General features: G+C 40.1%; 1 protein-coding gene across 3 annotated transcripts in view; it reads right to left on the bottom strand.

The window, feature by feature from the left end:
- LOC143908099 (uncharacterized) overlaps positions 1-26,428 on the bottom strand; it is a 215,267-nt gene that overhangs the window by 40,549 nt on the left and 148,290 nt on the right. For 2 of the 3 annotated variants that reach the window (XM_077425410.1, XM_077425409.1), the window contains exons 4-8: positions 23,227-23,417; positions 21,383-21,572; positions 13,305-13,913; positions 11,840-12,753; positions 5,371-5,660 (exon numbers count right to left, since the gene is read on the bottom strand). In XM_077425410.1, the coding sequence (XP_077281536.1) occupies positions 5,371-5,660; positions 11,840-12,753; positions 13,305-13,913; positions 21,383-21,572; positions 23,227-23,417 (2,194 nt within the window). The remainder of the gene's footprint in view (positions 1-5,370; positions 5,661-11,839; positions 12,754-13,304; positions 13,914-21,382; positions 21,573-23,226; positions 23,418-26,428) is intronic. The other variant, XM_077425411.1, reaches the window with a different exon arrangement.

A 26,428-nucleotide genomic window follows, 5' to 3' on the forward strand; every position in this document is an offset into this window, starting at 1 on the left:
TAATTAAATAAACTTGAAAATGTTGTTTATTTAATTCAAAATAATTCTAATGTAATTTACGATAACAATTAACAATCAAGTTTTTTTAATATTAACAGACTCGAGACGGTTTTCTGATGTTAAGCAAGCGAATTCATAATTTCACGAAAAGATATGGAGAAAAAGAGAGAAAGAGAGATAGAGGAAGAATTAATTAATTAACGAATAAATTAATTTGTATGTAGAAAACACTTCAATAACATGAAATTAAGTTTTTCATAAAATTAATTATATTTCTACTATTCGTACATTTACTGTTTGAGGAGGGTTTCTATTATTACGTCTTTCATAATAAAAAAAGAGAGACAAAAAAAGAGGGATGATAGAAATCTCTAGATAGAAAGTTTTATTAGGTTCATTAAAATTCGTTGTCTTTCAATGTTTCCAGATAACGGGAAAGAAAGTTTAATGTAAACCCATTTATTCTCCCTATCCGAGAGACTCTCGCGAGAATGCATAATTCGATATTAATTATTGTCTCCTTTATGCGAAAAGAGGTAGATATTTCTCGCTACGTTGTACTAAACTTACTTGATCACGGTACAGAGGCGGGGAAAGTTTTTGCCCTACGATCGATCAGCGCGACTTGCATCGCGTTCATCCGCTCGTGCCGTGCCAAACTAATTATAATAGAGTCCGATTGGTGGCGGCGACCTAGTTAGGGTGATCGGTAACAAGGAGGTGACGTTTAATCCTTTCGATGGGAAAAGCAATTTCGCGATGCCGATAGCTTATGCTTCCCCCCCCCGACGTCCAATTTACATTTCATATTCCCTAACGGCGTAAACGCTTTTTTGATAATATAAGAGAAAAATAATTATATGTATAAACGTTGCTTTATTACTATTTCGAAAAACTCGATATTTATCTTACGTATGTTAAACTCGGAATCTTGACTAATATATATAACGAGAAATTGGTAACAAATAGGGAGCAGCAAAGGAGATTGTAAAAATCGTATAAAACGTTAAATGTCATTCCTAATATAATTATGAATGTAAAAGAATTTTAAAATTATCTTATAGATTTATTTTATTCGCCTTAAGACGTTCATAAATTAGCAGTCTCATTCCATGAAATAATTTCCATCGATTATTCAACAGCTATTATTCTATATATATTCTTATCGTAGATATTAATTAAGTATAATCATAGATTTTTATCCTAACCATTCTAATCTTCTAAAGAAGTCATTTGTTTCAGATTAAAATTTAATATTTCTTTTATTATATATTTTACACAGTTTGTGTGTGTGTGTGTGTGTGTGTGTGTGTGTGTGTGTGTGTGATATATGCTTTTTCAAAAGTGCTGCTATCAAATATTCTTTTTATTATAAACCCTTCGATTTTTACGTACAATCTCTTACAATTTTTCCACTCCACAGTTCTCGTAATCGCGATTTCAATTTTTTACGCGGTGCGACCAATAGCTTGTTTAAAGCAATCCGGTGAATTTACGATGCTGCTGTTACGCGTATTGCTTACAACAATGGCCCCCGAAACGATTCAATGTTATCCGAGGCGTTTTAGCGTGATTGGATGCCGCTGGCCGGCGAGAAACCGACCTCGACGATCGAGGAAAACGCGCATTGCAGCGAACGACGATGCAAAGCGATTTCGTAACTAAGATGAGAGAGCGGAGGAGGGAAGGCAGATTAGAAAGAGATGCCTGACTAAACGTGATCCTTCGGGCGTAACGTTACTCTCTTTTGAGAACGAGCGAGCAGATATTTCAGGAATCCTACACTTAAATGAGAAATTCGAGAGATTATTTAATTATACCATAATCACCTTTCAGATTTCGAAGAAATTAAAGAGGATTTTTTTGATTTTTACTAAAAGAAACTTTACAACTTTTAAGCAATATCTATCCAAGTAGTTCAATGCTAATTTCTAGTGAAATAGGATAAACTTTTTCACCGCGTACTTTTGTAAAACTGCTACTTACCAATATCGAGCTTTTGTAGCGAAAGGACCGAGAAAGAACTTGAATAATTAATCCCCAATATATTGAGCGCGTTTATGATAATTATATTAAAGTAATTATAAAATCAGTAAACATAAAGTAATATATATAATTCACCCACAACCTTAATGAATACGCATATATATTGAGCCGCGGTCCATGTGTTTTAACGGAGTTGATAAGCAAACTCGCGCGCACTCCCAATTCCGAGCTAACATAATAATCGTTAATTACGCAGACCTTACACACAGCTCGAAAGTTGTAATGGCGCTTAGTTGCGTTTGGAGCCATTTGCGCGACCGAAACGTGGGGCCATTAAAAAAAACTTCGGGATTAACACTGCTGCGCGGTTGTGATTTTAAACGACGTATATTATTCCGCCTGAGGCAGATAAGATCGCAATTGAACTACAAAAACCGCCCAGATCAAAACGCTATTAAATTGCCCTGTTAATCGATTTTTTTTTTTAAATTTCGGAGAGAAATTAAAACGAATAATTGGACCGCAAACGAGTTTAAACAAATGTATAAACAAAGTTAACGAATTATATGCAATTCGACACCTCATATAGTATTTTAACAGAATTATTTATCACATATCGCTTTATTATTGTAACCGGGCGTTTGTTTAATAAAACGCGAACCTCATCGACCTTTTTTAATCAAACTAACTTTTTTCGCTATATATTTATATGAGAACATATAGCACCAAAGGGAATAATAAAAATAAGGAATATATAGCACCTGAAGAAATAATAAAAAATCAACTCGTTTTTTTAATTAATTTACCGCGAGATGTATAATCTCCGATTATACGAGGAACTTTCTATTTATTATTTTACGAGTCTTTCAGGTAAGAAAAAGATGATCGGGTGGGCAAACACGGTGAAAAGCGATTCCTTCGGGAATCTGTGAGCAATCTTATAGCACGGTGCAAAAGTCGCGAGGTGCCTATAGCGAGACACTCGTAACTCCGATCGATTGTCAATTTCGCGGGAAGAGAGAAGGGCGCAACGATATGAGCTGCTCTTACTTCGTTGGGGCCGAGCGATTCTTGCTCGGTCTTGTAAACGGATTGGCTTCCCTCGAAGTATCAACCGTACTTGTAATTACTCCTCTTTCGAAGCTGTAAAATAAATCACCGGGAGAGAGAAAATCTTTTATCTGCGTGCGCGACCGCGTATGGATATATTTATATACGCGGGCTATCTCACGTTTCATTAATATTTTACTATTCTAAAGATCAATTAAATTTTAATGTTGAGATTATATAGTTTTCGAATTACGAGCCATCAAACGAGCCAACGGTGTTGCATAAAGTTCGCGTGTTTAAGCCGATAATTACGCTTATATGTGTACCAATCTGTCATCGATTATTGATTTTCATAGCTTATAATATTGACAAGTTAATAATTATTACAGCAAATTTATCATGCAAATTATTTAATCTTTTTAATGAAAACTTGAATAACTGATGTATTATTCCATTTCAAAGGATTGATAAATTGTAATATCAAACATATGCTTTAAGTTTGAATAAAGCTTATCTTTGTTCTGGTGATCGGAAAATAAGAATGATATATAATCCATTATTATCGTTTCCATTTTCTAAAAATTATTTAATTTAAATGGTAATAAAATTTTACTTGATTTCATTAATTTTAATATATATAAAAAAAAGAAAAATAAATCGCCCGTTTTTTCTGTAGCGAATTCATTTTACTCTATTTATTAAAAATCACATATTCTAAAAATGTCATATAATATAATAATTATAAATTAATTCACGCAAATATATACTTTTTTAAGCACGTTAAGCTAAATTTTATTATTCGAATAAATCTAAAAATTATCGTCATATATTTCTATAATATAACGTTAATTTTCTGTTTCAATTTGTTAATTTTGTTCCTGTCTGATCATCATTGACTGTCAATTGTCGTTTCGATTCTTGCAAATACCGCGGGCCTTTATGGCGAATAAATCGCATTCCAGTCCCTGCAGTCCGTGTATCCGTGGGCAAATGGCGCGACTTGAAGTTTCGGAAGGGCCAAAGTTCGTTTTAACATCGCCCGCGCAACTTTCGGTCACACGGATTTGTCGGCGCGATTCGCGTGCTTCCGTTCCGCAAGTTTCTAATTCCGGAGTCGGGTTAATGGCGAGCGTGCATATACGCGACAATGTTACTTTTGTCGGACCGATGTGACTGTGTCGACGTAATTTTCTCGGCGACGTGTCACCGTTGTCGCTCCTCTGTTGCCGCGGTCGGACCGTTGACAACGATTCAACCATTATGGGACGTAACCCTGACCAGAACCGCGAAATTACTATCCTATATATCTATACGGAGAATTCGCTAATTTCCTATTAATACTTTTCGAAAAGAACTCGCTCGTACTTGGAGAACATTCAAAGATATAGAAAAAATATTGTTAGTTTTATAAAAAAATTCCCCTTACTTATATTAAATAATAAATGCAAAAAAATTTCGTCCTGAATAAAAATTTTTAAAGTTACTCATGCGTTTCACATGCATATTATATTAATTTATGGAAAGAAATTGTGGGGCATGCATCTAGAATGACTTTTTCGCCTTTTCTAATTGTAAATAGATGTTTAAAAAAGGGCGCCCAATAATTTCGATGCAGCAAAAAAAAAATGTTTTACTCTATAAAAGGAATGATTCAATTGCAAAGAAAAAATTTGCCTAAGCCGATAAAATATAAAATGCGGTTGATATTGTGGAAAATTCGTGGACGTCAAATAACGATAGTACATGTGTTCACGCTTCGCATCGGTCGGCAAAACTCGCAATTTTGTCGACGCGATTCACCACGAAATATGCATGCATGCTTTCGATATATACATATATATGTATGTAATATGTAAATCGTGTCCAGAGAGCTAAATTTTTTAATTAAAAAGATTGCCACTAAAATGGCTCTCTACTCGCAGATTTTATTTCAAAATTTTTTTATTTTACCGATTTTTGGAATAAAATCACTGCAAAGCAGAAATAACATAGATAAAGAATGCCTATAGCTATATAATTATTATCCATTAAAAACAATAAAACAAGTACAACTGACAAATATACTTTAAACTTAAAAAAAATCTTCTTTTCACTTTTTTGAGCAGAAATTTTAAGATAATGATAAAAGATAAAAAGCAATTAATATTGTCTCGAGAAAAATAATTCTTCATTATCTTAATACAAATAATTCGTAATTTTTCAAATATCGGGGGTGTCTTGTATTCATTTATTCGAAAATAATCACGAATCTAACTTCGATACTTAATTTTCGGAAAGTATAAGCATCCGCGGAATCGCGCCAACGAATCGAGGGCAATAATGGCAAGGTTTTACCCATACTGATGCCAGAGCTGGACGGATCCTCGTTCTTGGCGCCCCAGCTGCCGGCCAGGTTGAGTGCCAGCAGCGGCCGTTCCTTCAGCAGCTCGGCGACCGATGCCAGGCCCTCGCATCCGCAGCCTAAATGGGGCAAGTGCAACGCCTGCACTTGAATGCAGTCGCGAAGTGCCTCGCAGACCCGGGACACTTGCTCACCGGACAGATTCATGTCGAGCACCAGACGCGACAGACTGCCGGAGGCGTGACTCAAGCCGCGACAAAGAGCGTTCACCACGCACTCCAACCTGAAATCAATCGCGTTAATGACGGCGTTAATAGGTCACTTAGACACGTTCTCGCGTTTTGTTATCGAATTGCGACAACGTCAAATAATTCTCAACTAGCGCAAATAAATAAATAAAATAAGAAAGAGCCAAATATACAAAAAAAAAATTACAATTGAAATAAAATAAAACATAGACATTTATCTTCTGAAGTCAGAAATATAATATGTGAAAAACTAATGTTGAGAAAATTACTTTTTGTCAGGCAAATTACTAATTTCGTCACTAATTATATATTTTCTGAAGTCAGAGATATGTATATATACATGTAAAACTAATTACACGTAAATTACACTTTTCGTGATGAGGCTCGGCGGCGAATTGATAATTTTGTTGTGAAACATAATATAAACACCCGCGCGCAGACATATGGCGGATTATATAATTTGTCCGTCACAAACTATACAAACGTTTTTGGAACAAACTTCGCATACGGATTATGCATATGTGGTATCGGTTTACTCGGAAAGTGCGGTTAATATTGTAGCTGTTATGTACATTCGGGTTTAAATTATATGTTAAATGAAACGCGCGAGCGAAGGAAATTTCCATTGGCGTTACGCGCGTTCGCGCCTTTATATTCCGGTATAGTCCGGAAAAAACTGCAGCGGATCTGACGCGCGTGGATGATGCGAGGGATGAAGGGCGGGAGAGAGAGAAAGAGAGAGAGAGAGGAAGAGGGATGCACTTTCGGGAAGCTCGGCTTTTGCGCGCAAGACGCGCGGCTCGAACGGATGCCGCGCCGCGCCCGTCGGATGCAGCCGATGTAAATTCGGTCGGTGTGGCGAGTTAGCGGCGCGGAAGTTCGGCGGACTCGTCGGCGAATATATTTATGCATATGTAATGCACATTTCACGTTGTCTATTCGCGCGGCGGTTATCCCTCTGGCGCATCTGGCGCGCGCGCTCGCGTGTAGATACATATTATGCAAAGTCCCAACGCTCCTCCTCCGGGAGAACGGGTAAGCGAAAGCCTGGATTTTCTCGCGCATGGTATACGCCGACAACGAGAGAGCGGGAGAAGATGCTCGCGTTGCACATCCCGATTACTCCCGGTACTCGAAAATTGGCCCAAGTCAGTAGCGTAAGTTCTAACTAGCGCTTAGAACTTACCCTCTCTTCCGCGAAGTACTGTAACGGAGGGAGATGAGAAGGACGAGAAGGGATCCTTCATTACCTTATCACTTAGATAACGTGTTATTATGCTTTCCACGTCTTTGCGCTGTTTAATATTAATAGGAATTAGTAATAGTAATTATCTAAATTAATAACAGTAATAAAAATTGCAGTAATGCACAAATGCTATACATGTAGATAAATGTGGATAAAAACAAGTGTAGATAATTGCTGTATTTAATATTTAATCGCTACAAAATTAATCAATAAATAACACAAGATTTTGAACAAATTTGATATTCTTTCCATTTTCCTCTGCATTTTTTCGTTTTTTTTCTTTTTTCCATACGTTTTACTTCTTTCTCTTGATTGTTTTATTATTCGTTTTATTAGCTTTTCTCCGTGAACATTTTTTAATATTTATCTGTTCTTTCCCGTTATCTTTCTCTTCGCTGCTTCCTTTTCCCTCGATTTTTGCCTCTCTTTTATAGGGAATTACATTACTATACGACTGAAGCTTTCTTCGCGCGGAATTGGCCGTTCCGCATTCGAGACGTGAGGCTGAGAGAATTGCGGCCGAAGCGCGCGCAAGCAGCGCATTCGCGAAAAGCGCGAAAGCAACGGCTAACAATAAGTGCAGTTACGGAAAACGGCAGGCATGCAGCATTCTCGTAACGTGGATCGTAATATTAATCGAGTATTCGTTCTGCCTTCCGACATCGTCGGCAAGTACGCGAGAAGAATTCGTATTTAGAAGGCGTATCACAGCAAATGTGATAATCCGCCGCATTTCACGCGAAAAGGGAGGGGGGAGAGGAAAAAGGAGGAAAACTTTCACGGTGCAACTTGGCTACTTTGTATGGTAACTAGCTTCAAACACGCGAAAAAATTTCGCGAATTTCAGAAATTGCACTCGAAACTTTTTATCTCTCGACAGTATTTGGTTGCCTAAACAAGTAGGATCCTTTAATTTAATAATTTTTCAACAAAGATACAAAAAGAGAAAAAATAACTGCAAGCAAGATTCATATAATATAAACTATTTTACAAATAATTGTCTTGAAAAAGAGAGCGGAATAAATTACATTATCGCTTTGTTGTTTGTCATATGTACTTTTGCTATTTCTATTATAAAATCATTCGAGAAAAATTATGAATTAATCAACGGAGAGCGCAAAAATTCGCGAATGTCAAATTATAAAATAAAGTAAGATAGATACAATGATATTGAGATATTGATAAGACCGCATCATGCTCGATTGTGAGTTCTATCTTGCAACACGTGATAGAGCTTCAGTATAGTATATAGGAAAAAATGAGCTCTCCTGTGTAGAATATTCGAGACGATGCAGATGATCTGATCGATTTCCGTCGTCCGAATAGAAAAGATAGACAATAATATCGATTCTCGCGAGAACACCTCGCACACCTCGCGTAGACCGTTCACCAACAAAAGTGAACGGTCTACGTTACGGGAAAGCGAATGGATAGAATGGAAGGGTAAAGGGTTCGGTGATGTAGAGGTGCGGCGGTTGAAACAAGTAGATCGTTTCGACACGAAACAATGAGCTGGCGGCCGCATCGTCGAGAGCGAGGGTCTCCGAGGCAAATGGTAGGTGTTCGTCCCCTTTTATTCCTCTGCCTCGCAGTTGCATCGCGGAAAAGATATCGCTCTCATGGAGCTTGAAGAAGACTTCAAGAAGAGCGGTATATATTCGCGTTGAGATGGAAAACCGAGACGACGAAAAGCAGGAGCGAACGAAAGCTCGGCTTGCGAGCGTAATCGCATTTACCGGAATACAATGCGGAGAAGAAAGATCTTTCGGAAAATACTTTTCATGTTGCGAATATTTGGAAAGATATGGCGCTCTCTCTCTCTCTCTCTCTCTCTCTCTCTCTCTCTCTCTCGCTAAATTGTAAGACGAGAATCAGATCTACGTGTTTGCAAACGGTTATTGGATTTAAGCATTAAAAGCATTTCGATTCGGCAAATCTCGTTTGGTCCAACAGTTAGAAATATATTTGCATTTTTGGACGAAAGAATCGAATATTGCATGTACGAGAGAACGTGTCGAGCGTGGAATAAAATCGTGATATATATATATATAACGGCGGGGTGAAAGTCTCCGGAGAGAAAAGCTCGGGGCCAACGGGATAAAACCAAAGAGATTGAAGCTGTGAGATTCAATAAAAAAGCGCGAAGCGGTAAAAAAGAGAGAGATGCCGAGTCCGGTCGCAAGTTAAAGCTCGCGGCGCGTCGTTTTCTTTAATTTTCCGTCGTGACTCTCTCTTTCTCCTTTTGTCTCTTTTTCCACTGAATTTTCTTTCGAGAATTTGCAGCTGCCCGCAACTCTTTGCAGAGATTGCACTCTCGTTCTTACGTGCCGTTCGTATTCGTAACAGCCTCCTTTGCCCCTACCCCACAAAAAAAAAAAAAAAAAAAGAAAAAAAAAAAAAAAAAAAAACATAATTCGTATCACGTCCGGAATATATAATTCGAGAAAGAAAAATTTCCCGATAAGGGTAAAGAAGTGCCTCCTGACCTCCAAGGTTGAACGAGATTGAATTTCTAAACGTGACGAAGGCAAGATAGTTTCGCGTTTTGTTTGCAAAATTGAAATCGTTGACAGATCTTTTCTACTAGACTTCGTCTCGCAAAATCGGCAATATTTATAAGACACTACACACTAGAATTTAATTAAATACATTCTGCATGAAGTCGTGTGTTATAAAATACGTAAAGATGGATTTAAAAAATTTAGAAGAATGATCTAAAATAAAATTAATTATCGAAAACAGAGAGTTTGAAAAGAAAAAAAGAAAGGCAATATATATAATAAGTTAATTCGCGATAACATATCCTGAAATCAAAACCGGCATTTCGAATTCCACGCGTCCGCTCAATCTCGAATTCGAGGTCGGCGCGACGGCAAGTTCATCGGTGAATCGGGTTCATGAACCCGCCCGTAGAAATACTTTCTCCGTCTCCACGGGGACACCGAGAAAGGGAGAGTTAAAGCGTCTCGGCGGAATCGAAAAATATAAAGCTTGAAATAGGCGAGTATGACGGCCGAGAGCGCGCATAAAACGGGAGAAGTCGGTAAAAAGTTCGCGTTAAGCCGAGGGAGCGCGAGCAAGAAATTAAAATCCCCCGCGAGAAGCATCATAAACGAAAAACCTCGAGAAGATTGCGCCAAAAGCACCCTGCGTATATGCAATCACATGCTTGTGGATCTATTGTGCACGCAAATGCGTAAAACAGTCTTACTACGCTTCGGTGCAGCGGCTACATGAAAAATGCGAGAGTATAATATATGCAAACGAAATAAGTTAATACATGGAACTTTTCGCCCATGTACGGTAAATTGGTGGTTTAATTATTGTAATGTAGGCAGCGCACTCGGCACATTTGTAGAGCACGAGCGAATTCGGTGGTAAATCTTTTATTCTACAAAACCGCACGAATTATCATCCTCTAATAACACGAAGAAATTAGACGACGCCACGATTATTTTTATTTTAATTTAAGGAAGACCGACGATAATGACTTCCACCAATTTTTTTTCGCGGTACCTCCCCCCCCCCGGCCATAATTATTACAGTTCTCATTACGAAGCCATCGTTGAATTTCTCACGGGATAAAAACCAGATCGAGACGATATTCCTCGGCAAAAGTTTTCTCGTTCGCGAGCGAGCCGGACGCGCTGCCAAGTTTGCGAATGTACATTCGCTCGATTCTCGCTAGGTAAACACGCTTTTTCCACGTCTGCCATTTCTTCGTTCCCTTCGGGCAAAGACAAATATCCGCCCGATGGACCCTTTCGTCGCCCTTCGTCGCGCGACAAAACAAATTTCTCAATTTTGACGTCTCCGTGTGAATCGCGCGAGCCCGATGGAAATTTTGGGGCCGATGATTTATACCACGTTCACGAACATGTTGCAGCAACGGTTAATATTTTAAAATATTTACAATTATTATTATGTACAGAGACAATGTATATGGATTATGACAAAAATGTAAATAAATACTGTTAATAATACTGTAACGTATTACAGACTCAAAAAAATTTCTTATCTCGATTAATTTATTCCAAATAAATGACATTATTATTTTTTAAAAATGTTTATCTATGATTCTTCCCTTTTTATTTATATAAAAGGAGAGATTTTTATTTATATAAAGATTAAAATTTTTCATTAATTTCGCTATATATATCCTACTTGTCTTCCTTCCTTTACCTTTATATCTTTCGACGTAGAAATCTAAATATAGATCTCCGTCCGCTCTCTCATCTTTTGCGCTTCTTTTCGCGGCGCGAAAGAGCAAATATCCTCATTGGCCGCTTGTCCTGGCCAACCTCATATACGACCGAGCGGACAAGCAGACTTTCTGTAATAACTCTTCGTCGTCGTCGAAGCTATCGACGGCGCCGTATCGAGCGTCCTCGAGGTGCAATAATGCCGACACATTCGCCTAGACTCTTTATCCTTCGAGCTATTGAGTCACGCAAGTGGATCGATGCGATGAGTTGTCCGGTAAAGTGGTCCGGTATTTTTCAACGCGGAAAATCGTCTTTATAGTCTATTGTTAATTGAGAAGTTTCGTGGAACAATAACGCGGGAATTTTAGGTCAAAATTCAATCGTGATAAAATAAAAGATTAGTAATTAAGATAAGTGAAAAGAAGCAATAAAACGGCAATAAAATTAGTAGTATAAAAGAAAAAAAAAGATATAAAAAATTAGATAAGTAGAGAGGGGAGGGGGAGAATAATTAAGCGGATAGATAAAAAAATCGAAATAAAAATATTGCATAAACTTCCCGCTCGTGTACCAATCTCGGTAACTCAATTATGTAATAGAAACCGGTTTGGCGCGTTATACATAGTTTATTCTCCTGAAGCGCGCTTAGCTACAATCTCGCGACTTGTTCGTAACTTGCTATCCTCGGGGAGATCGCGACAATTTGAAGAACGATTTGGAGCTCGCTTCGCCGAGTGGGTATATCTGATGTAAAACGACTCACCTATCATGGGCCGCCTCCTCGAGACAAGTGATGACAAGCTCGAAGTCGTTGAGCTTCTTCTTGCCGAGCACGCTCTTCAGGTGTCCGGCCAATCGCTGCGCCTCGTCCGCGGGGAACTCCTGCCCCAACAGAGACGTGATCCTGACGAGTTTGACGCTCTCGTTGCCGGCGAGCGCGTCGAAGAAATCGTCCAGATATCTCGGATCGGAACCGCGTTCCACTTGGAATACGACTTCGAGCGCCTCGAGCGTGCAAGCGGGACTCTCGAGGATCCTGGCCCATCCCTCCAGTTCCAGAGGGGACGTGTGCACCAACGGGGCCGGGGGCCGTTCGTTGGGCGCGGGCCCGAATCCGGGGCCCGCGCCGACCAGTCGGCAGACCGCCGAGATGTTGCCGTCGGACGCGCCGGCCGCCTTCAGCAACGAGAACACGGCTCTGGGCGGCACTTCCAGCGGGCACAATTGATTCAGAATCAGGTGGGTCTTGGGGCCCAGCAAACCGGCCAAATGGCCGATGATGCCCGAGGGTAGGCCCTCCAGTTCGCGGCGCAGGATGTTGGCGTATTGCGCTACCGAGGTGAGATAGTACGCCGCCAGAAACTCCGCAACCGCCACATGGATAGGCGTGTAAAAGTCCGGCTTGCGTCTCTGACCGAAGGTCAGTCCCCTCGTGAGAAAGCCGAGTCGAGTGACCTCGATGCCGCCACCCCGTGCCCTCAGCTCGGCCTCCGTGTAACAGCATCTGCTCTCCCTTAGGGCGGCCAGGGACACCTTGCCGAAGTCTTCGAGACGCTTCCTACAATGGCCCGGGATTTCCTCGTTATAGGGAATCGGCGGATCTAAGCTCCTTTTCACGATGCACTTCACCGCCGCTTGCACGAGGGCACTTGTCTCGGTCGGTAGGCTTCCGGAGTCCTGATAAGAAGGAAAATCGTGCTCGATCAAGGTATTCCGTATAATTTTCTAGGGCTTTTTATTTTATACGTTGTCTGCATCGAAAAGTGAATAATTTCTACAGAATACACGGAGAGAAAAAGAATTTTGTAGTCGCAGCAAAACTGTTGCGTATATATTCGCGATGGTAAAAGCAATCGTATTTTGTTATCACAATTAAGTATCAGATATTATAGAAGAAATTTTGTTAGTAAGCTAAAAATAATTATTGAATAAAATTGCTCGTAAAATTTTTAATTAAAAATTGCTATTAATTCATTTTATTGTTGGAGATAATATTTTTAGCAAACGTAAGTCTTCAAATAAAATTCATAAAAATTGTTTGATATTATTATAATTCATAATTTTTATTTTATAATCTAATAGGTAATATAATCTAAACAAATTTTTTTGATTTCACAATTATGGCATTATACATATAATTTGCTAATACTTTTTCATTAAAAAGTAAAAAATACAGTTCTGATTTAGTTAAGATTCTTTATATCGATATTTGTGTTGGAAAATCTCACCTGGTATAAGCAGCAGAGCATGATCCAGCCGAGCGGATGCTGGCCGAGCTGCCTGACGGATTGCGGTTGCACGTTGAGCGCCTCGAGGAACTCGCAGGCCTTCTCGGCGATGTCGTTGTGAATGAAATAGGCCACGCAGAGTCGCTCGACATGCGGCCACTCGAGGCCAGCCAGATGAATTCTGCGTTGGACCAAGGGCGCGAGGGTGGTTGAGTTGCTGGGCGAGCACGTGACCAGGATCCTGGCGTCCGGGAACAGTCGTCCCTCCAGCAGGTCGGCCGCGTCGCCGAGCGACGCCCGGCCGCCCACGCACTCGTCGTAACCGTCCAGGACGAAGAGCACGCGGTCCTCCATCAGGTGAAGGGTGCGCCATACCTGGGCGACCGCGTCGCCCAACGCGGACGTTCTTGGAAACAATTCTCGCGCCAGATAATTTAGGACCGGGCTACCGCGAAGCTCGCGCAGCGGCACGATGAACGCCAGAGCGGGACCGTCGCTCTGACTCGCCCACTGGTGCAGTAGTCGCAGACAGAGTGTGGTCCGGCCGCTTCCGGGACCACCCTCGACGGCGACGCGCCGCGGCGCCTCCGACACGGTACCGTCGCTCAGCTGGAAATCATAAATTGTTTCGCGTAAACAAGATGTAACAAAAACTAGAAAGATAGGCTCAACACCTTTGGCAAAATAAATGTCGATCACCATGCTTTTATCAAGATTATTATAATCAAACTACAATTGACGAAGAACGCAGACTCGTGCAAGGTAAGTACTCGATCCATTCGCGATTTATCGTTCAAATTTTAAAAAATTCTCGATGAGAGTTATCCAAAATTTAATTTCAGCAACAAGAATAAATTGGAGCATTTCACACAGCGGATTAGAAGAAAGCGGACACGTAACATTACGTTATATTAATATCTCGCTTTAATTTACATTTCACGTAACAAAACGCGCAATGCAGCGTCTGTGCTGTAACAAAATAAAAAATGTTGCGAATTACACGCAAAATAGAGCAAGCCTGTGACAAGCGCCCATTCACGTGGACTGCAGATGTAAAACGAAAGTAAAAAAAAATTAATGCGATGTTACGAGTTACGAGTCGTTTCTTCATGTAGGGAAAATTCTCTTTTGATCGATAGAACGCGACGACACGAGAATAAAAGAAAAAAGTTCGGTCACTTCGTGATCAGAGCTTCCCAGATACTTCTCAGTTTCCCGATCTCGGTCTCCGGTCAGCCAATTAGGACCTCAAACCTTCCCCACGAACCACTAATCCTCTTCGATAGATCAACCGTCGTCTGGGACTTCGCAACACTTCGGACACCTTATTGCCTGTTACACGTGAGGCATTCGATACTACGTCCTGCAATCTCGCACCCGACAACATTATGGCAAAATGTTTTCCCCACGAGAATCGATATCCTCCCCGAACGCTTTCCTCTGTGTTTGCAAAGTTGCAAAATTTTTCAAGCTCTCAAATTTTAACTTCTATGTTATTGTTAAATGCGTAGTGTCAAATTATACTCAATTTGAGTCAGTTTTAATCATTCCTATATAGGTCGTTACTCCTATTCAATATATCGTTAATTTAACTAAACCAATGAAGTTAAAATAACACTCTTTTGTGTTAAAATAATAAATTTCGACACACACGCATGATCGTTAAAAATAACAAGGTATTGGTTTAAATTCTTTAATATTTAACAGTGTATAGGGCTCGGGATTGAAGTTCTTTCAGAACAAGATTCCACATTCGACTGGACAATAACGTTTCATTATTATATTCGTGTATTTTTCATCGTTATTACAAAAAGCTCTTTGCTCCCGATGGTTTACAGATCATGAAATATCAGCGATCTGACACGCTAACGCAAATATTGCGCGAAGTGATGCTATCTGTCCACTTGCCACCAATCTAGGGCAATCCCCGACAGTACGGTAGTGTATTCGTGTGATGCTCGAAGCGAAAAGTATCACGTGACGTATAGTAGTTGCAGCATTATGCAAACGATTAGCGAGAGCGGGCGATTAAACCCGGTCTGTTTCGCGACGCGCAACAACACCGTTGACCGGCGCGGCGGTTTAGGGCGGTTTAGGACGCCGCGCCGTCGACGGCGGCGGCGGTGGTTGAACGATCGGCGATCGGCGATCGATATCGGCATCAGGCGGCGCATCTCGATTCCCGTAATCGATAACCGTAATCCGTAGTACGAGGAACACGCGGCGTTTGCCGGTCATTCGCTCTGTCAGCAATAATCGATCCGGTCGGCGGTACACAATCTGCTGGCCGACGGATAACAGCGCGACCATTATACACCGTGTGATTGCAACATCCGGTTACTGGGACACGCTGGCGGATGAAAAAGAGCGCGATATATACGAGTCCATTCATCGCACGTGCTTCCCGAGCGATTTGGCACCGATATATATTTGATATAACTTTTATCACGTGAAGCGGCGTATCTATGCCGACACGAACCTGTATCGTACGATGTATGAACATGTGTATGTACACGCGTGCAAGATGTCGAAACATTATCGCCAGCTCCACCGTCCGATTTTAGGTTCCTCGATTAATTCGAATATTTTTAATTCAATAAAAATTTGACCGACGTATAAATTTGATTTCCCTATTACCCCTTTCAGTTTCAAATATTAACGTTCGATAAAATATTGAAAGAACTGTGGTATTCGTAAATAGAAGAATGCGATTTTAATAGATTAACATATTACCGAACCTTCAATATTTCTTGTCAGAGGAAACGCGAATTGGAGTTTCGTGGAGCTGACGCTCCGATTAAAATTAATTGATTCGAGCGTTAACCGCCGATGGGGATTAACGAAACGTCGATAGCATGACGCAGGTTTTTGACGAGGTAATGCGGCAACGTGCGGATGCATGAAGGATCGTAAGCTCGTTACCGGATAATCCGCCGCGAAATAATTCCTGCGTCACGCGGGATCTACCTATATCAATCTTTCCGGTATAGGGCCGCATTTGTTCCGGCCGTTCTTCCACAGCCGCAACCAATCTCGAATGCCGAGAAACGAGGTGAAGGCGAGGAGAATATCCCGCGAGAAACGACGGACGCGGAGCACATCGGGAACGGTCGCGTTGCAAGGATACAGGGCGATAAATCCTTCGTTTCCGGACAGATTAGAAAGTCTGCACGCCCGTAAATATCCTTTCGATAAACGGAGACGGGAGGGCGCGTTGAAGGCAGACGACATTCGTTATTGTATTACGCGGGAAGAGTGAAAGTGGATTATTTTAAATACAATTTGACGAAATGGTCGATTTCCTGAAAGCCATCCACTAATGGAAAAGCAATTTTTTTTTATGGGCAAAATAGCAATTTTTATATAAACTATTTCTCCCACAACAATTTTAAAAAGAAAAGGAAACAAAATTTAAATTGCATTGTAATGTATATACACGCACATATAATTTTCAAATTCTTAATTAGTATATTTAATATTTAATTCTGTATTTTTTAAATTACTACATTGCATATAATTATTGCGCGATCGTTAATTATTACCAATATGCAACAACAAATACTTATATATCAATGTACGTCAGTGCCAATTATTTCTTTTGGCAATCCAGTTAGACGCTGCGACAAATTCCCCCGAAGGGATGAGTTGAAAACGCGATAGCGGCGCGCGTCCACAAATCTCAACGAAAGGATTGGAGCGCGCCGTTGATATTCATGGCGATACCGCGAGAGATATTGCGCTTCATTCCGCTGTGGAAAATTTAAGGAGACAGCGATACGGAAAACGGGGGAGGGAGAGGCGAGGGGACGATGTGTCTCTTCGCGAAGCACATCGTGGAAAGAAACGCGATGAGAAAGGTCCGCCGCGGAATCGCGGCAGCCAGAGCGTGCACCGCTTTCGCGGATATATATACGTCTCCGTATATATCAGAAACGGCAGGCAGCGATTGGATGTGGATCGATCCGCCACGGCGGCGGTCGTTCTCTCCTCCACCCTCCGTCGATCTATCATCGATCCGACCGCGCGCAAACCGACGGAATGCACGAATGCACGCGCGGCGCGGCATCGTCAGTCTCCGCGTCTCTCCGCGGAAAAATCTCTGAAATAATAAAATGAAGACCCGGTGGCTCCTCCCCCCCCCCCCGCAACCGTCGATGCTTTTTCGATGTAACCCCTTTGAATTTTTTTTACTTTTAGACTACGCGGAATTTATGAGAGTGATATTCCAGCGCACATTTCTCCTCGCTATATACTTTTATATATCGCGAGACCTCATTAGTAATCTCAATTATTCATTTTCCACGACCTTTTAATTTATCGGAATCGACTGGCTTCTTTTCCTATTTTAAAAAATGTCTTTTGCCGTATACCTGTACCCCGAATAAAATTACCACTAAAAAAGAGTAAATTTTCGAGCGTAACCTCCATTAGCGAACAGCGCGGCCGCGTTACTCGATTCTTCATTGCATGCAAATGTGTATAGTAGATAATAAAAATAATCGCTCACCAGCGTGAATGGTCGCCATAATCTTTAACAATTTGACAGTGATTGCATTTTTGTGTGTGTGTATATATATATATATATATATGTATATTAAAAAAACAACCTAAGTTAACGTTACGTCCATTTTCCATATTTTTGTTGAAAACATCGACGCGCTCGCGATTCGAAAGTTTTAATCGTTCGTTTTTTCAAGTATCGACCTCGATATTTTGATTCCGGCAAACTTGGTGAACGACAACAGGATTTTTCCACGAGTTATGCCCAGTTCTCAGGGAATCGTATGTTGGTTCTGCTCGCAATATACACTGATTCTTCATCGGTTTTATCGATGAACACTTTGACAAAGAGGACGAACCACATTCTATTTATGTAGTGAAAACAAGAACAAAACACATATTTCAAAGTAAATTATTGGATATTTAGATATAGTTTTAAAACATGTATGAGACGTATTAATTAGTTATTCAATTATTGTGATTAGAATATTTTAATATTTTTGCATATTGCCGCGTATACTTTCCGCTTCAGCGGAAAAACACGACCGTAATCGATTGTGTAAAATCAGAACATATAACTGCTTGCGTTATTCGTTAAAATATGGAAAAAGCACTGCGAGATGACGGATTATATATGCGCCGCTGCTCATGTAGCATCAATAAAAAAAAAAATCAATACATGCCATGGTATCAAGAAACTCATATTTACAAAGACTGCACTTTGTTAAAAAAATTAGTAGTTCTGAAGTATATATTCTTATTCTATTTATAATAAAAAAGAAGTTACTAACATCGTATTTACTCGTTATTTCTAAAAGCACATTTTCTTCAAAAAATATTTTATGTACCAAAGTCAAAACAATTTATATATTAAAAATTGTAGAATTCGTATTTGTGAAACAAACACGTAAATGGCGTTTCTCCCAAACATTTTCGAATAAATGAAATATTATCTAAAGAAGCGGCTTTTTTCTGAAGTTCCCGTCTCTCTTCGCGTTTACGTGCAGTCCTCTTTCACGTCGACTCTTTAATTTCTGACACGTGGGGGAATTGTGGTGGTGCACGCGACGAACGCGAGTGCATTTGGCGGTGCTAAGGGCGGTTTCTGAAAGTTGGCTCTGCAGTCGTCTTTTCTCGCGGTGGAAGCACATCGGTTTTATGACGCGAATTCATTTCCAGGCTGCCGGTAGCGCGCATGTGGTTCCCCAAGCTCGGTCTGTGTGTACCTGCACCTTCCTTCTTTCCTACCCTACGTATCCTATGTATGTCCCGACGGTTACGAGGCTCATTTTTCGACGCAAACGTTTCCGGGCGACGTGGCGCATTGTCTGCATTTTGTGGCTCTTTACGTTACGTAGTCGCAATATATATCGAAAGTAACGAACGAGAGACACGGGTTTCTCAGGAGAAAAAGAATGCAATAACAACGATAGCATTTCTCCATATGTATATCTTTTCATTAATTTATACGTGAAATAATAAATAGGATAATTAATTATACATAAATTTTGAATTAATACTCCCATTTACATGTATATATTGTTATAAATAATCACTGTACAAGATTGATTTTATATTTATCTAGTTTTAATTTATTAATACAATTTTTCATCGTAATATAGAACGATCATCATCTTTATAATCATTACTTTCATGTATTTTCGTTTGTAATAATTATATTTTTCATGATTAGTGCATTCTATAACTCAAAAACAATTGTGTTTAATTCATTTCGCAACGGTGATGTAAGAATGTAACAGCGATCTCGAAACTCGGCGAATATAAACATAAAGGAGCGTGCAGATCTCACTCTTACGTTCCGGCGCGGCGGGAGCCTGGATCGGTCGTAGCTGGTGCTGGTATTTCCACCCGAGACGAGAGAACGCGACCAACGCGACCAACACGGCTGGTCGGGGAAACGTTAACGAATCGGCTTATCGCTTCTCGCTTCGCGACAGAACAATGCTTCGTTACGCGATGCAGAAGGACGCTCGGCCGATCGGCGTCTCGGCGCCGCGATCAGAAACCTCCTTTATCCGAAGAACGAGAGTCAGAGCGACGAAGATATTATCGCCGGGACGTGAACGACCGTTCGCGAGACGTGAGAACCGCGCAAGGAGCTCGAAACCGCTATTCACCCCTTTGCCCGCTATTCGTCGTGATCGATGTGCTACGTACATACGTGCACGTGTACATCAGACTTGGATACACTCAACAATTTGTCTGAATTGGATATTACGACTTCGCCTGAATTTTAGAATATCAAGTCCACGTCTTGATCTCTGTGATTCAATTATACATACATATATTATACGTCTGCGCCAAGATTTCAAGAAAATCTGAGATTTTAATTTCGCGAATTCTCTTTAATATATACGTTTAATAAGTTCTTCTATCTTTATTAATGTATTATTAAATATTAATGACTCGCTAATTACTATTTGTTGACGAGAATTCGAAGAAAAAAAGCCAAATATATATTACCATTTGCAATTATGCTGACATTTTTATCCTTATTCCTCTTTCTTCACTTAATAAAAAATACATAAAACTGATTAAATTACATAGACCGCTATCCAGTTTAAAGTTGGTATCCTTTCATCCGTGAAAATCGACTCAAAGATTGCGCAATTTAATCAAAAAACAACCATTCGCGCAGCAGCCAAAGCAACTGCGACTATAAATTGCAAGCGTGTCGATTCGAGTGTCATTGAATCTCACTCGTGGGAAACTGCATCGAGAGATCGACGAGAGAAGCAAGAAGTCGAGCGGCCTCGTATTGCCGAGAACTCGAGACAGCGAATCGCGAAGAGATGGAAGTTCGCGGAACTTTTTCACGCCCTCTCTCTCTTTCTCTCGCTCTAAGACTTTAGAAAGACACCAACTTGGCTTTCACATTTTCTGAAAGAAGTTGCTTGGCGGTAGCGGCGGCGGCGACGACGGCGAAAGAGAGGGCGAAACGAGCTTTCGACAGTCGTCGGAGAAAACTCCCCCGCGCGCGGCTTTTTTGGACATCCGGGACCCGACTTGCCGCTCGTCCGCGCAATTACGGAGTCGATATCATGCAAATTTGCGGCTGCCGACGAAAGATCTCGGCCGCTTTCTGATAAAGCCCCCGCGTGGTGAACCGAAAATCTGTTTAGCATTTTCAGTACGAATCCGCGATTATCGATTGCCCTGCTTGTGACGTAACGCAGTATTTTTCGACACTTTGGCCTAAATTTTACGTCTCTGATATATCCATCTTTCTGCGACCGGTTTTTGAAAAGATGAACTTAAATTTTAATTTATTCTGAAGCTGATTCTCCTTTCTAATATATATATTTATAGAAATATATAGTGCAAAATCCTTAATATAATGTATACACCGCCAAGAATCCTTGATATCACGTATAAAGAATAAATATCGATGATTTAAATATATCCCGTCTGCATATCGCCTTCATTTATATCTCACCCTCTATTGTTACATAAAACATACTCTCCGAGTTTTTGTCAAACTGTAATCCTCTGGGCGTGCAGTGTCTCCGCTTTAAACCAGCGATATAATACAATCATTGGATTTTAATTATGCTCACCCTGACGGGGGCGAAGATCTGGTCGGGCTTGATGTTCTCGAGACGGTGCTCCTGCTCGCTCTTGTGCACGAGCTGCAGATGCGGCTGAAAGTGCGCCGGACAGAGGGTGCCGAGCGGCAGCGGAGACGCCCATGGCGGTAGATGGGGCGGATCGCGGGTGCCCAACTCCCTGTAGAAGGTCTTCAGGAATCTGTAACGATAGGGTTCGGCGGGGTTATTCAATCTGTAGGCCATATAGAACGGAAATTCTTCGAGCGAAGTCGTAGAGCGACGCGACGGTTCGCCGGATTCCGGGGGAGCAGAGGCTGGGAATTGATGAAATAGTTTTGATGCTCCGAGCAAGATAGATGGGAGTTGAAATCGCGAGATTCAAAATATCACATTGTTCGCGGAATATAATATGTATAATAAAGGAGACACGGTAATAACGATGAACATTTTCATAACTTCGGAGTCGGAATTTCAACTCGGACAATTTTTATTCCCTTCTAAAAATATTAACTGATGCATATTTCACTCCACTTTTCCATATAGTGATAATATAAATACCGTATATTAAAATTTAATTCATTTCAGCGTATTCTCACACCGTTAACTATACATTTATCGTTTTCATTAACGCAATATTGAAAAATTTCAACACACGAGCAGCGTTTGTAGAAGAGAAAAAATACCCGAAGGATAAAAAACGAAACTAAATTTGATAGATTGGACGAATAAAGCAGATCGGTAAATTTTCCCGAGACGACAAAATGGTGGTATACGAGCAAGATGTTAGACGGCGCATTCGTGTACACCTCTCGCCATACAGATTGATGGATCTCAACCGGAAAGCCCGCAGGGCTATGAAAGTAATCAGGAGAAGGACGTCCCGATGGGATGAGGCGTGGAAGAAAAGCTCGCGAGAGACTTTTACGACTTCCGAATAATCGATCTTAAAAGCCTGTTCTGATTTTATGGAAGTCATTAGGCCGGATAATATCCGTCTCGCGGCTCTTGATGACATTCGCGCTGTCTCGACAAACATTCCTGAGCATATCGCGAATTTAATTATGCCCGCACGAATGCTTTTACATTTATGATCCCGCGTATACCCGCGTGTCCGCGCTCTGTTCTAGAACACTGCTTTCATTAATGTCGATTAAATTAAATCAGAGTTTAACCAATGTTGAATTTAAACTCTGCAATATCGGTCACACTATGCACAAAGAAAATTGAATTAACCGCAATTATTATTTAATTAGTACTATGTTAGACTAATTAAAATTACAAGCGCAGAGTTGTTTCCACTGAAGCATTAAATTATGTTTATGAGAAAATTTAAAGCAGAAGTAGAATAAAGTTATAACTTGTACAGTATATTTCAAATTGTACGTAATATGGATATATTTGATTTTAATCCTTCGTATAATAAATAATTACAAGAATTCATTTATATTTATAATTTCGGGGGAATATTATATAATAAACTACAAGTATTCGTGTTACGTTTCAATTAATTATCCACCAACTGTAACATAACTGTAGAAAAGAGAAAATCAAAAAGAGCCAAAATTAAATTGCGAATTGGAACTGAGATTAATTAAAACGTACAGCACTTAGACGTAAAGTTTCTCGTTGTACTGCTATACCGGTATCTATTTGTACCGGGTAAAATCACCTCCGAGAGCATCATCTCATCTCCGGGACAATGCGAACGTAAGCGTCGGCGGGCAAAAACACGTCTAATGGAATTAGATTCTCTGTCGGACCTGGGAACGACGATTTTGCCCCGGAGAAATAAGGATTCCGTCTCGCAGTGAGAGAACTGCGGACGGCCGGGGAACATCGAACGAGTGACTCACCTTAACAGTCTTCCCAGGGGATCCCTCTCCGGGGATGTCGGCCCGCCGAGGCCACTTCCGGCGCCGAGTCTACGCGAGGACGCGCGGGCGCTCGATATGTATGCGGCCGGCGCGGGCGGTGGGCTGCAAGGCGGACAACAAACGGGACTGCTACCCCCCGGGGTCGACAGGGTGTAACTCCTCTCCAGCTCCTGCAACAGACGAGGGAAACGGCGGTTATATGGAACAGCGAAACCTCGGGCTTTTGATATAATATAGTCGAGTTGCATTCGACAAGAATCGAATGGCTCCATAGGTATCTGACCCACAATTCTCATAATATTTCATCTGTAAAGTTCTCTTATTTTTTAAACACTCAAAAAGATTTGTTGCACGGTAACAATGGTCTATAATCGTTTAAAAATTCAGGAAATACAAATATTTAAAAACTCGTGATTTAATGGTTTAAATGTGATATTATAAAGATTACAATGTGGTTTGTTCCAATGTTATTGTTATGATTGTAGTATGATTTAACTTTTTCGCTGCATGTATGTGCATTTTTATATTAATCCTTGATCCGGATTCATGCTTTATCTTTTTATTTTAATATCTAAAATATCAATCATAAAATATCGATCTATGTGCTATTAATATTTTGCAGATACATATTTGTTAAAATTAAAAAAAAAAAATGTTTCACGGTTAATAAAATTTATCATAAAACTGTACTGCTATCGACAGTTGATTTTTTTTTAGAATTTTCATTCATAGGTGGAAAGCTGTGGGTACTTTATTTGTTTTATTACGTAATACAATATTTTCAGAAAATTTTATGTTATACTGATTTGTGTTAATTTAACTCGCTGTCATTTTTAATCAATATATTTTATAAAACTTTGTTAGAATGTGTATTCTTATAGTTAAAAAATACGTCAGACAATATTAGAATTGTAAGCAAACTCGGAGAGCGAATGACGGTGAGTTCTTTTTTCAAGGATCTTCACGATGAAGGCACGAGTTCAAGACGTTAGTACGATCGAGGTGAAGAATCGAGTTTACGATTTCAAATTGTTCGCGAGAACGAAGCGCCTGGGTACAAGAGCGAACGTTTGATCCTCGCCGTTTTCGGCGGTCTATAGTTAAACCTACGGATTAAGTTTCGGGAAATTTTCAAGCGATTTTGCGAGGTTGAGCTTTATCGCGCGCGCACTTTCACGCTGTTAACGGGGAACTCGAGGATTAAACTTCGGAACTGAACTCGACTTTCGAGATTTATGAGGAGGCCGCCTCGACGACGCCTCTTTTTTGAATTTAATTAACGCACCAAAGAATGTAATTTTTCAATGTTGTTGCTGGAAAATAGAGCAATCTTTAAAAATTTAGAGATTGCTCGTTCGATGATAATTGCCGAAAGTATATCAAAAAGTTTAGATGCGTCGAAATTCGAGATATAAAATTCAGCGATTCTTAAGATTCTTTAGATTTGCAGGAATAACAGATTACGAAAATTGAATGTTATGTATCACATTCCATAATTATACGTTCCTTTGTTTGCGTATGCTATATTAATCTTCCTTTGTGTAATGCTGCGCACGATATTACGTGCGCGAGGGACCTCCTTTATCAACGAGGACGTGTCATTAAATTGGAATTTTCATATAAAATCCAGAGAATAGAATGTAGCTTCGATCGCGTAGGTTTATTACAACCTCCGAACGGAAGCAACTTTCGTTATCAACGTGCAACGTTTAACTTTCTGACGGCCAGACCCGAACGAAATCAAAGCTTCTTTCTTTCCCCGTCGAGCTTTTCTGACAATTTCTCGGAATTTTTAGCAGAAGGGTGGCTGTGTGTGCCGGAATGGAGATCGGAAAACTTTTCGAATCGACTACTGGTCCCCGACGGTCGATCGTCCGAGAACTAATCAGTATCCAGGTGCTAGTCGACAGATATTCCTTTAATTGCCCGACTACATACGCCAATCCGCACGCGATCCCCCTTGCTTCGTTTGAACGGAAAAAGAGATATACGGAACCACGATGCGACTAAAATCCCGACTAATCCAGAAAACAGTATGTTTGTTTGTGCTTCGGCGATTCCATTTAAATCCCTTTCTCTCGCAAATCTCGCATTCATATATCTCTATTCACACAAGAGCAATCTTTTCAGTAAACGTACTATGTTACGAATAATTAATTAACACACACATTGTTCATTCTACATCTAGCCTGCATACATTCAGAATGCAAAAGAGAATTTCGAAATTCTAGATAATTATTTATTTTTAGAAAACAAAGAGAGAAAATTTTACTTGAAAAAAATGTCATACTTTACAAACACAATCACTTTATTTTTCTTTTATGTATAAGACGCAGAAAAGCAAAGAAAAAATATCTCTATCTTTTAAAACAACTCAATATTTTAAAGAAACACTTTTTAATCTTTTAAAATATTAAAAGTATTATTGAATTGTATAAAGTATATTTTGTTATTCTTTTAACGAATGTATTTCTTATAAAGGGTCATTCAATATTCTTGGTAATCTCTATAAAAGTCTCGCGCAGTTTCAAAAAATCGGATTTTATATCTTTACCGATCATCGCGAATGATTATCACTATACGTTTACGCGAGCGTTACTTCTGTAGCAACTTACGATATATCACTCGTTTACGCGGAGTAAATTATCGTAAGTTACTACAAAATCCCGTTTACGCGAAGGAATTATCGTAAGTGACTACAGAAGTAACGCTCGCGTAAACGTAGTATACGACACATTTATAATGCGTACAGAGGTGCATTTTATTCGAACTAAAGAAGAGGAAGACGAGAAGACAGGACTTGGCGGTGAAGCCTCGGTATAATCGCATTATTCTCGGATATTAATTCCGCTTGAAGGCAAGGCTGCCTGTAACGACCTTCACCGAGCCGCGATGTTAATTGATGAAATGAAACAACGAACAAAGTAGATATCTTCCTTTCATCTATCTCTCTCTCTCTCTCTCTCTCTCTCTCACTCTCTCGCTCTTCTTTCGCTCAGGATTCCTATTAAGTTATTGAAAACGGTAGAACTTAAGAACTTTTGCAAATTCGATTACAAAGATAATAGCACATCTTTATTAAGGTTTCCTTACTATCATGCATTCTTTATGTATTCCGTTCCACCCACTTTATATCCACTGTGTACCTATACATAAGATCCATTTTATTGGACACAGATTT

This window comes from Temnothorax americanus, unplaced genomic scaffold (genome assembly GCF_048541705.1).
Source record: "Temnothorax americanus isolate GAGA-0224 unplaced genomic scaffold, ASM4854170v1 Scaffold9, whole genome shotgun sequence".
Classification (NCBI taxonomy): Eukaryota; Metazoa; Arthropoda; class Insecta; order Hymenoptera; family Formicidae; genus Temnothorax; species Temnothorax americanus.